Source organism: Pavona decussata, unplaced genomic scaffold (genome assembly GCF_977016875.1).
Source record: "Pavona decussata unplaced genomic scaffold, jaPavDecu1.1 SCAFFOLD_144, whole genome shotgun sequence".
Taxonomy (NCBI): domain Eukaryota; kingdom Metazoa; phylum Cnidaria; class Anthozoa; order Scleractinia; family Agariciidae; genus Pavona; species Pavona decussata.
The window spans coordinates 22,609-34,817 of NW_028145557.1; the positions used below are offsets into that span (position 1 = coordinate 22,609).

Below are 12,209 nucleotides of genomic sequence, written 5' to 3' on the forward strand. Positions count from 1 at the left end.
ATGATCCTCTGGACAATTTTCATCCTGTTTACGTTTGTGTACTTAGTGGAGTCAAGAGGTAAGTTTTCGTTAAGATCCGTAATGCATGTTTCATAATCCAAAACAGAAGCGCTCTTCCTCTAAATAGAAAATAATCAGAGCGCGTCTGTACTTCTGATTTCAGAATACGGTTGCGCCTTAATGAATTGCATTACACTATTCATTGTATCGGTGAAAATGTGCATGTTATTCTCTCAGCATCTGAAAATATTTAATATCGAACCATTTAATGTCCATTAAGTTTCTGATAACAGAAATTAGGAAAAGTCTTCGGTTACCTCGCAGAACTTTTGTCAGCCTCCTTGGTTCGTGATAACATGTACCCACCCGGACTCCATTGAAAGGCGGATTCGGCAGCGGCGAATTTGAACTTAAATAACTTTCTTTTTAATAATCGAACAAACGCAATAAAATGCCTTAACTTTATAAGAAATTTATCCGCAAACAATTTGATGTCGTAGATTATTGTTCATTGACTTTGATGTTTCCATTGCAACTACCTTTTTGACAAAATATATTAATTGGTTTGGATTACCTTTCGTTCTATTTTAAGGCATTACTGAAGTTTTAAGAAATCAGGAATTCTAAGATGGCGGATCCAAAATGACCGCCACTGAGCAATGATTACAATATAATAACATGTCATATAATGTCATTGCTTCTCGTTGCGGGCATCAAGAAACATTTCTGGGCGTGTGATTTATCCTCAAAGTATCATTCTCATAGCTTAAATAGTCCCCGAGCCATAGAGGGCGGGCAAATCGGCCCGGTCTAGATAGGGTTATAACCCAAAGTGCCCACTGTTGTAATGTGATTGAATAGGGACCCCACGGGATTCTGGGTTCCTGACTGTTTTATTTCTCGGGCTACCCCGCAGGCTGTTGGCGGCCATGTTTGAGTCAGTACCAGAGCACGTGTTGGACAGTTTTCACTTCGTTTCTTTCTTGAGAATTTTTAAAGTTAAGGTTTTATTAGAACTTTGCTACAGACAGATTTACAACACCCACAACATGGGATATGAGTAGTCTTCTGAAAGCTTGAGACCAGAGTCTAAGAAAATCTGATTAGAACTGTCCGCGGGCCATGGATACATACAGCAATGGCCAACTGACTTCGGGTTCGTCCCTAGTTGACAATAACTGCCCCAACCACAATCTGCCATCATTTCTGTGAGCCAAAGCCCAGAGTGCTAGGGAAATGAAGAGTTCTAATTTGTTTTGATCAACATCTCTCAAGCTTGTTGTCAACACAATCAAATACATAAGGAATTGGTGTTAGGGTGATAACGAGGGAGGCGGTGACGCTTCCAGTAAAAAAAAAAACAGTTTGGAACTAAAAGCGGGAATATTTCTATTCCTAAAAAAAAAAGATAATTATAAAGAATTAATGTCGTGGTTGGTTGCCATGGTAATCTCGTCTGTGAACGCAAACTTAGCACACGCAAATGTTCCCGGATAAATTTCTAAGCACTCACGGCTTGGTGGCGTTTGCTTGGGAATTTAATAAAAGAAATAAACGTTCACCATCAGCGAAGGAAGAATCCGCACTCCCATCACCAGGTCTAAATGTGGTTAAAATGGCCATAGAAAGAACGTTTGGTGAATTTTGTTGCTGTCTCTTTTTGTTTCTTTTGCTTGATCAAATCTTCATGTTAGTCTAGTATGAAAATACAAAAATTTCACTTCCGCTTGGGTACAATACCGCGCAAGGGAAGGAGACTTGTCTCTACAGGAAAACTAGTCTTACGTTTCTTATAGTCTTTCTTTATTTTTCCCCGAAGGGGAAGAAAACTGCCTAGATGAAAATATCAATAGGCTTCTTGAATGTTCAGAGTGAAACAACGGGGAACACAGATTATATGCATGGAATTTACAAACGATTTGAGCTTGACAATATAACACTGAATGAATATATATTTTTCAATCGGTAAGCATGTTTCTGTTTGCATTAAAATCAGCATTAATTTTACAGAGTCCGCTTTTTGGCCAGCGGGTTCATACGGGATACCAAAAGCTGCATCCGGGTGCCCGTATGCTGATGGCTTTCAATGGTTGATTGGACGGATATACCAGGACACCGAAAATAACGGTCCTAACAGCTACACATCATGCAACCTTCACCTTGACGCTACAGTAAGCAAGACGGACATTGTAAGATCATTCTGTATGAAAACAACTAACTCGACAGCGATAAAACGAAAACTCTGGCCTAAAGGTAATGCAATGATATATTTTTGTTCACAACATATCGTTGGAAAGAATTATTTATTACTTTTTTTATCTAATTGGCTTCAGGTCAATACCGCATTTACAAAAAAGGCGGCTCCTGTCCTACCAATTTGTCAAATGGATTTGTCAAATGGGACGACGAAAACAACAGCAATGGGAACAGCAAATTGGGAACACTTCCTGATGGTGAATATACCGGAGATACAAAGATTGAATTTTGCTGTAGAACAGACGGCGATAAAAGCGAACCTATCTCTCTTCCCACCACGACGCCATTTTTCTTGCTGGCTTATGGTTCAGCTGAATGTCAGCAGGTGAAGTGGGCTGTAGCTAGTGTGGAGTGGATACGGTTTGATAATGAAGATTCAGGTAATGCAGACAGCGAAGGAGGATCTTATCCATATGGTGCAGGAATCAGTGATCACAAAATTCATTACTGTTACTATCAGGGTGAGTTGCGTCTTTGAAGCTGATGCGTAGCCAAGTTTGAAAGAATTAATATTGGTTCTTTTAAAATGCAGTAACAACCGTTAGCGATACATTCTAGGGTGATTCGCATGTATGGAAAGTAATCAACACGAAAGCGTTCTGACGTTTTTCTTGAAAAAGCACGCTATAGATCCTATTAAAAAAATGGCTGACATTTTAATATTCTCTTGTTTGCATTAAAATTAGCCTCACTAGCCTCGTTCTTGAGGTCAAATGTCAAAAAAATATTTTATCTTAAGCGAGGCTAGTAAGGCTCATTTGAGTGCCGACAAAAGAATATTTTCACATCAGCCATTGATACATTTGGTCTATAAATACACGTTCTATATGTGAAACAAAAACTTGGATTGATCAAAGATTGATTAATTTTGATAAGATTGTCGAGTTCTAGCAGACCATGCGACCTTTTATATGTCATTTCCTAGGATGTAACCAAAGCCTATTCGGTACTAGCGGAACTTTCCATTCACCAAACTATCCAAAAAACTACCCGGATGGTCAGTATTGCTCCTGGAGGATCACGGTTGCTCCATCAAATAAAATTCACTTGACATTCACCAACTTCAGTTTGCAAGGCGAGAATAACACAGATGTCTTATACGTGTATGACGGAGATAATATTGCTGGAGTGGTGTTGGGAGAATTCTTCGGAGGTCGCACTCCTCCAAAAGATGGAGTATATTCCTCGTCATCCCACATGTTTGTATTATTCAAATCAGATAACAAGAGCTCTTACACAGGCTTCCGTGCATCCTATAGTGCTGTTAACAGTTCGGGTAAGTACCGTGTGTCACCAATGAGGATTAACTCAGATTTTTAATCTCTAGTAAAACAGGACATTTAGTGTTTATTTTATTTCAAATCAGGTTCCAATTAAGCTACACTTTTGTAGACAAAAGAACAAATACCCGGTCTGGATGGAGATAACAGGAAAACAATAGAATGGAAGAGCACAAAGCTGTTTCGTGTAAACCATTGTCTCCTTGTCAACATATTTGTCTCCGCTTCTCAAAGAGAAAGTTTATTTTCAACCGTTCTTTACATAGTTAACAATATATAGACTTTGTTTTTGTGTCTTCTGGGGTTGGAGGGATGGCGGACAGAATCCGTTTCCTCCCTCTCTCCATAACTTCGCAAGTACGAAAGATATGCAAATTGACTTGGTTGTTAGTGTTTGAACTGAAGCAGATGTTAAGGTGATTGGTAATCTTCCCACTATAGTCCATCAAAATAGTTGAGGTAGTGTTGAAACTCTACCATTACTTTTACAGAGCCCGTTGTTTGGCCGGCGGGTTTATACGGGATACCAAAAGCTGCATCTGGGTGTCCGAATGCTGATAGCTTTCAGTGGTTGATTGGACGAAGATACCAGGACACCGAAGACAACAGTCCTAACAGCTACAAATCCAGCCAGCTTCACCTTGACGCGAGAGTAAGCAAGACGGACATTGAACGATCATTTTGTATGAAAACAACTAACTCGACAGCGATGAAACCAAGACTCTGGCCTAAAGGTAATGCAATGGTATACTTCTATTCAAAACATATTGTCAGCGAGAATTTAATAAGCTAAAACACAATTAATACAACTTTTTTTATTTGATTGGCTTCAGGTCAATACTACATTTACAAAAAAGGCGGCTCCTGCCCTACCAATTTGTCAAATGGCTTTGTCAAATGGGACGACGAAGACAACCGCAATAGGAACTGCAAATTGGGAACACTTCCTGATGGTGAATATACCAGAGATACAAAGATTGAATTTTGCTGTAGAACAGACGGCGATAAAAGAGAACCTATCTCTCTTCCCACCACGACTCCATTTTTCTGGCTGGCTTATGGTTCAGCTGAATGTCAGCAGGTGAAGTGGGCTGTAGCTAGTGTGGAGTGGATAGGATTTGATAATGAAGATTCAGGTAATGCAGACAGCGAAGGAGGATCTTATCCATATGGTGCTGGAATCTCAGATCACATAATTCATTACTGTTACTATCAGGGTGAGTGACGTGCTGGAAGCTGATGTGTACCCAAGTTTTGATATAGGAATATTGATTTAAAAAATTGTGGTAAGAACCATTAAGCCCTGGTCAAACGGCGCATGGTAGTCGATGATAGTCGATGATAGTCAAAACTATCATCCACTATTATCAACTATCTAGTGGGTGGTCAAACGGCTCAAAGAAACTCGTGATAGCTGACGATAGTTTACCGTGAGCCTCTAGTGCTAGTCTCCTGCCGAGTGTCAACATCGCAAACAAAACTTCGCAGGGGTGATTTTTTCGCGACGAAAGAAAGCAGCTGCCTGCTTCGTTTTCCTTCATTTGTTGAAAAAAGTAACTGAAAATTAATCTTGAGAGCGCTGGTGGAAAAAACAGCTGACCAAAGAACTATCATCATCTATCATGCGCGTGGTCAAACGGGAAAAACTATCATCAACTATTATGAAGAATTTGAACACGCTCAAAGTGAATGATAGTTGAGGATATTCGATGATAGCGCATGATAGTGGTGATCAAACGAGAGCGCGCGTTTTAACCATCATCGACTATCATCAACTATCATTGACTATCATGCGACGTTTGACCAGGGCTTTAGCGAAAGTTACTTCCAATACATTCAAGAATGACTAGGCTATATGAAAAGTAATCAACGCGACAGCGTTCTAGAATTGTACGCATGACGGATGTTCTCTGTAACTTCATCTCTTTGCGTTATTTCCCTTTAAGGTGGTGAAACAGTTCTTCTCTTTTCAAACAGGCTGGCTACAAAATTGTTTGTATAAAATTGTAAAAGCATTCTCTCGAAGAAGCATAATATAAATATAGGTAAAAAATACCGGTGAAACCAAACCTTGGACGCGTTTAGTATCATCATCGAGTAACATTAAACTAAATATTGACTAATCATAGTCTTTAAGATAACGAAATTATGAAGTTTACGAGTTCCTTGCATAGCAAACTTCTCTTTTTATGTCATTTTCTAGGATGTAACCAAAGCCTATCCGGTACCTACGGCATTTTGTTATCCCCAAACTATCCACAAAAGTACCCGGATGGTCAATACTGCTCCTGGAGTATCACGGTTGCTCCAGCACATAAAATTCACTTAACGTTCACAAACTTCAGTTTGCAAAGCGAGAATGACACAGATGCTTTATACGTTTATGACGGAGAGAATATCGCTGGAGTGGTGTTGGGAGTATTCTTCGGAGCTCACACTCCTCCAAAAGATGGAGTATATTCCTCGTCAAACCACATGTTTGTAATATTCAAATCAGATAACAAGAGCTCTTACACAGGCTTCCGTGCTTCCTACAGTGCTGTTAACGGTTTGGGTGAGTATTGTTTGTCACCAATTTGGACTAGACAGGATTTGCCATCTCCAGAAAAACAGGGCATCTAGTCTTTATTTTAATATCAGGTAACAATTAAGTTACGATTCTGAATGACAAAAGAACAAACACACAGCGCCGAGGGAGATAACAGGAAACAAGAGAATGTGAAACCCATTGTCTTATTGTTAACAGGGAAGGGAAGGTTTACTTGTCAATTGTGCGTTGAATCGTTAAGCCACACGTACATAACACTCACTTAGAGGTTTGGATTGGGAAGTTCCTTTCAGCTGTCATCAGATGTTCATCTTCTTATTAAAACTTTATTTGTTAACTCAATTTGACTTGTAGCTTTATCTCTATCTTCATGGCCATTACCATCTTCATCGCCATTACCACTGACGCTGCCATCACCATCCTCATCGCCGACACCGTCTCCCTCGCCCTTGCACCTGCCATCGCCTTCGCCTTCGCCATCGCCATCGCCATCGCCGGCGTTCTCGCCGTTGCCATCGCCATGGCCATCGACATGGTCGTCGTCATCACCATCATCATCGCCATCGCCATCGCCGGCGTCCTTGTTGTTGCCATCGCCATCACCATCGCCGTGGCCTAACCTGAAATCAATAATGAAGTCATCCTTGATAGCGATCACAACAACAGCTAGTAACCAGGAACTGAAAAGGGAACAAAAAGTAAAAGACAAAGGTAATTTTCAGTGTTAAAGTACGCTTTTCGATAGATTGACAACATAAATTCACACTAAAACACGAACGTTCCTGTTTTAAATATTCATGTTCCACGGAAATTAAATGGTTGCTTTCCTGTATTGATTTGCACAAAAAATATAAGATTTTTTTCGTGGATCGGGTTTCTTTTAGTGCGTATTCTAATGATAATGCTTGTGATACCGAGGACCATCCTCTAGAGTCTCAAACCGTCAAATAGGTTATTTCACTTTGCTTTTGACTCTCTCAACTGTATCACATTTCCACGTCCCAACTCAGGAAATATCTTATAACAGACAAAATATGAAACGCCCAGGTGAATTACAGTGCGACCAGGAAAACCGTGATCACCTTAAATGTGTCAGGAATGCTTATTGTTTTCAGCCAATCATGTTTGAGGACTTCACGCGCCAAAACCGTAGACTGAATAACCGTTATTAGTCGGGCTTAATCGAAATCAAGAGAATCAAAAAGGTCAAATTTTGCTTAAAATGGTGTTGCAAGGTAAGAACATAGTTAAGGCTTCAAAATTGTTTCCAAAATATCGGGTGACTGTTGAGTTGGAATAAGTTTTCATCGTTCAATAAATCGTTCGTGTTTTTTGTTGAATTCACTTGTTTTATTTCAGAGTATTGGATAATACAGGTATTAGCAATTGCGCCACATGTTGAACGCAACAGTTGTTTCGGAGCGCCAGTCATCGGTGAAAGGACAAATACTTGAACTGTTCTGTTTCTTTATGAGTAATCTTGGAGCTTAAACGACCAGAATTAGCTCAATGTAAATCAATTAGCCGGTAGATCTAAAGGCGAAACAATTCTTGCCGCGCAAACAACAGTTAACACTCTGTGGTTTTGCCAGTGGATTTGGGACGTATGATTGGACAGAAATAACATTCCTGACCCATACATGCATTAATTCACTTGACCGTTTGGGCTATATTATAAGCGCTCTCTGACAGCTTTAGTTTTACTTTATCAACCAAAATTCGTCATATTGTGCTATTCCATCGTACCATTAAACAGCCCTACTGGATTGGCAACTTATTGCGCCTTGGAAAAAGTTGATGAACTAAAAGACATTAAAACTATTTAATGAAAACCATTTCGATAGTTTGAAAGCTACTCCAACTGGTCACTAATACTCGCGTTTCCAAGGATAATTATGTTTTTCCCGGCAAAGCCTGTCAATATAACATAGATTACATTTTTGTAAGGCCAAAACTTGATTGCCCATCTTCGTTAACAAACAATTTGCTTCACCAGTTTATTTTTTCACGACTTTGCAGGTTTTAACATCACTGCTGTTGTTGTGCCGCTGGCGTTGTCAGTTTTGTCAGCTGTGGTTGTACTTGTCGCATTCGTTTGTTACAAACGGTAAGACGCTCGTGGAATGTTCTTACAATCCTAATAAGAGTTAGATAATGAGACAGATGATTACAGAAGGAATCGATATACAGCAAATCGCACTTGTTACGTTTTATATCGGAAAGTGAACCTCTCTTAACCGGTGGTGAAAAGGATTTTGCTCCCGACGCCTTTAAAGGTTTGCCATTTTTAAATATTTGAAAAAGGTCATCAAACTTTGTGAATTTTCAGAAAGTTATCTGGCGTGATGTGGTAGATTAGTATTTGAATTTGATGCTACTATCACAACCAAATTTTTACAAGGATCTTTTGCTGAAGTGGAATATTCCTGTTTTTAATAAACACCGTTCACTTTTCTTATGGTAATGTTTGTAGCCCTTTTGTTAGTTTGGTTTGGTTTTTGTCGGTTGTGTGACTAAATCGCAGTTAACTTTTGTTGTCTTGGCGGTTCCAAGATAGCTTCCATTTGGTAATCATGACGTAATACCCACATGACATGACTTCCACTTGCGGACCTCATTTCTCTTGGCTTACTATTTATTTTTTCGAGTGATTGTTATAGCTTTAATATCGGCGTTATGTAAAAAAGTCCGATCTAGATAGGAAAAAACGTCGTGTCATACTACTCTCCTCCCTCCGTTAACATTTAGCATGTGCTGCATTATCGCTACATTGCCACAATTGGTTATCGCATAAAAAAGACTTATTATGAGGATTTTTTCATGTTGAATATTTAACAATTATTCCACTCGCGCTTGTTGGATATGAGATTACAGATAGCCAACGTGGCGCGTAGCGCCGAGATGGCTATAATCATCTCATATCCAACAAGCGCGAGTGGAATAATTGTTGTCTTAAAAACAATCAAGGAATATTGCTAGGTTCTGCTCATTTCGCTTTGCAAGAACAATTAGAAGCCAATTTAATGTTCGCCATTTCTCGGGCATGGTATAATGTTTCATATACCATGGCCGCAAAGCCAATCAAATCCCTGGAATTGCATTATACAATGATCCAGTTTTTAATAAAACGTGGTAATTACTGTCAAGAACATGATTTTCAAAATAAAATTCCAGAGATCAAGTCTTGATGACTGTTTGTTTGCTTTGGTGCAGGAAGAAAGTGGACTTCAAAGATAAAGGCCAAAGCAGGAATATCAAGCACGAGACAAATCCTGTCTGCGTGGACGACGGTGGCATTAAACTGTATGGAGTAACCTCCCATGCAGATGTTAACATACTAGCATAAGTTATCTTCTTAAAATCAAAACGAAAACAATCTCACGAATAGAGTGGAGGAATGTTCCCAGTAGTTTTCCGTTATTCTCAATGATATGAAAAATAAAGTTTGAAGATTTTGGCTTTTAACGTAATTATTATACCATTATTAAACAGTTATAAGGCTTAAAATTTAAGTTGAGAGTAAACAGTTAAGGAACGTCCGCCCTAATTGAGTACATTTTTACTTAACTTAAAAAACTGTTTTCTGTATGAAATTCAAAGGAATATTGCATAAGCAATTGTAAGTAAAACATTTTAAGCAAACTTAGTCATTTATCCTGAAAATGCTTAAAAAGTCCGCAATAAAAAGACCACGTTTAAAGGAGACTCTTTTACTTATTATTCGGCCGCTTCAGTCACTAATAGTTTACGAAATGGGTCTAAGGAACTGAAATGCAATAATACCAATAAAGTAACAATAGAAAACAGTAGCCTTGCTTAAACAATTGCTTAATCCTTAGGCTGGCGTTTGTATTCACCTAGCCTGTGTAGCAGTCGTTTCCGTTTCCTTCCTTTGAAAGACGCGCGAGGGCATTGGGAAAAGAAGGAGCAAAAAAGTAGGACCGGAGGGAGTTGGAAGGGGGAGGGGGAGAGGTGAGGAAGGATTCATTAATCTCCCGGCCCCTCCCATCCACTCCTACATTTTTTTAGAAACGGAAACGACAGCAACGCAGCCTAGTACCCACCTTTCGTAGCTTTCGTAGCCTCAAGACCAGGAAAGCTGTGCAATGAAACCTTGATCTATTACGTTGGATTTCGCGATTTCTCCAAAACCTCAGAAAATCGTTCAAATCGACTAAAATAATAAAAAAAACGACAAAGAAATGTTTAAATGCTGTTTGAAAGTAAGGATTATTCAATGAACAATTAAATGTGATTAAAGACTGTAATTAAGCAAAGTTTGGTGAGGTTTGCCTAATTAACAGCGGCTGCCTGTAAGAATCGAGAACTGCATTGCAGCGACCACTTGGTCGAATTTCTTATATTTCGCCTGAAGATTCCCTTGGATTAACTATTTATGAAAATTGTATTTTAAAGTTTCAAGGTATTTTATTTTTTTGAGAAAATTGCAAGAGTTTGAAATGCGGCCTAGGTGCGGTCACGGGCCGATGAAAATCGCAAAAATTTAGGTCAAAGGACGAAGCTCTGTTCACGGTGTAAAATAACCCAATTTATTTTTTTCTGATGCATCTCCGCGGGCCGGAATCTCAAATCCTCGAATCTGATTGGCTAATCGCGCGCTCGTAACCGGTCCAGCTTTTTACGATACGGACCACGGTCTGGATTTTTATCCGCGCTATTCGCGGCAAATTGAAATTGTTCCGAAAGTTTACAAAGGCAACAGGTACACGTAAACAACTTCCCGTAGAAATATGTAAGGAAAATATAAATTCTGAAGAAAATGGATTCAGACGAGAGTGTACACAGCGAAAGTGAATTTTACTACCCAGAAGAAGAAACTCCCAACGAAACGACGGCATTAAAATATGAAGAAAGTTGAACAAGACAGGCAATTAAGCAAAATTCAAGATTTTATTCACTCACTTCGCCCTGATAACACTACTGAAGAAGACAACTTACGATCTGAACATTTGGCGAAGATACTGTTCCTCAGTTGGAGAGACAAGAACCTTGGAAACTGAAACATTCTTCCTAACGAGCTCAACATTCTGCTGTGCAGATGTTTCATGGACGTCCGTAAAAAAGATGGCGGAGTGTACGAGCCAGGTACACTTGCATCGCTCCAGAGAAGTATTTAGCGCTAGTTCATTTGTATCTAAAGTTCGCCAGCCATCGTCCTGAAGAAATGAAAAGACCCGAGGCGCCTTTCTTCCTGGCAATAAACGACAAAAGAAAGCCTGCAGATCCGGTGTGGTACAGTCGGGCTCCTCTCGGAAAAAAACAAGACCGGAGAATTTTTGACGTGAAGGCTGCGAAGAATGCAGGACTGCCTGAAAATGTAATCAACCATTCTGTGCGAAAAACCTGCATTTCAAGGCTGATGGATGCAGAAATTCCTGTTTATTATGTAGCTCGGCAGAGTGGACAAAAGGATTCAAAAAGCTTAGTTTCCTACAAAACTGTTTCCGACGACCAACAGCGCAAGATGTCCTTGCTACTGAGCAGCGAAACGAAATCTCCCATCTGTTCAAACGATGCACCGCTTAATCAAGCAGTCAAAGCCTCGCAGCACCCATTCAAGCCGAGAGAACACAAGCAAGCTTCTTCAGGCGAGGATCCCTTCACTGTTTTTTTCGCTGGTTCGAACATCAGTAAAACTGAAGGCTGCACGTTCAATTTCTCTTTCAACACAGCGCCTTGCAGCAGTGGTGAAAGCTCGGCCCGGTCAAAGCCGCGAAAACGCCACATTATCATCTCCAACACCCTAACCTTGTAACTTAACTATAAGATTGAAGAGGCATATCATAAGCTTCAAAATACGGAACAAAATTTTTGGGCAAATGAATAGTTTGTTTGTATGAAGCAAATATGTATTACCACCTGAACGATTTTTGTCGATTTCATCAAAATTCATGTTGCAAAAAAATACATATATATCTTTTCTGACTGAACATGAAGAGACACGTAATGTCCAGTAAAGTATTTTCTGACAATAACAATGACAAAGTTTGGCGATATAAGTGGGTAAGTTTGGTTTGACCAAGCTATTAACAGCTAGGTTTCCCGACTCTTTTCATATAAATATTTGCCTCCAAGTAAGCCTATCTAAAGAGGTAATCTCTTTC

General features: G+C 39.5%; 1 protein-coding gene across 1 annotated transcript; it reads left to right on the top strand.

Moving 5' to 3' along the window:
- On the top strand, window positions 1–11,860 carry LOC146466377 (uncharacterized). Its single transcript, XM_085127423.1, has 11 exons — window positions 1–58; window positions 2,011–2,202; window positions 2,334–2,717; window positions 3,182–3,532; window positions 4,028–4,270; window positions 4,370–4,753; window positions 5,740–6,090; window positions 6,439–6,795; window positions 8,104–8,191; window positions 9,298–9,394; window positions 11,246–11,860. The coding sequence occupies exons 1-11, from the start codon at window positions 1–3 to the stop codon at window positions 11,858–11,860; spliced, it is 3,120 nt and encodes a 1,039-aa protein (XP_084983549.1).
- Window positions 11,861–12,209: the final 349 nt, after the last annotated feature.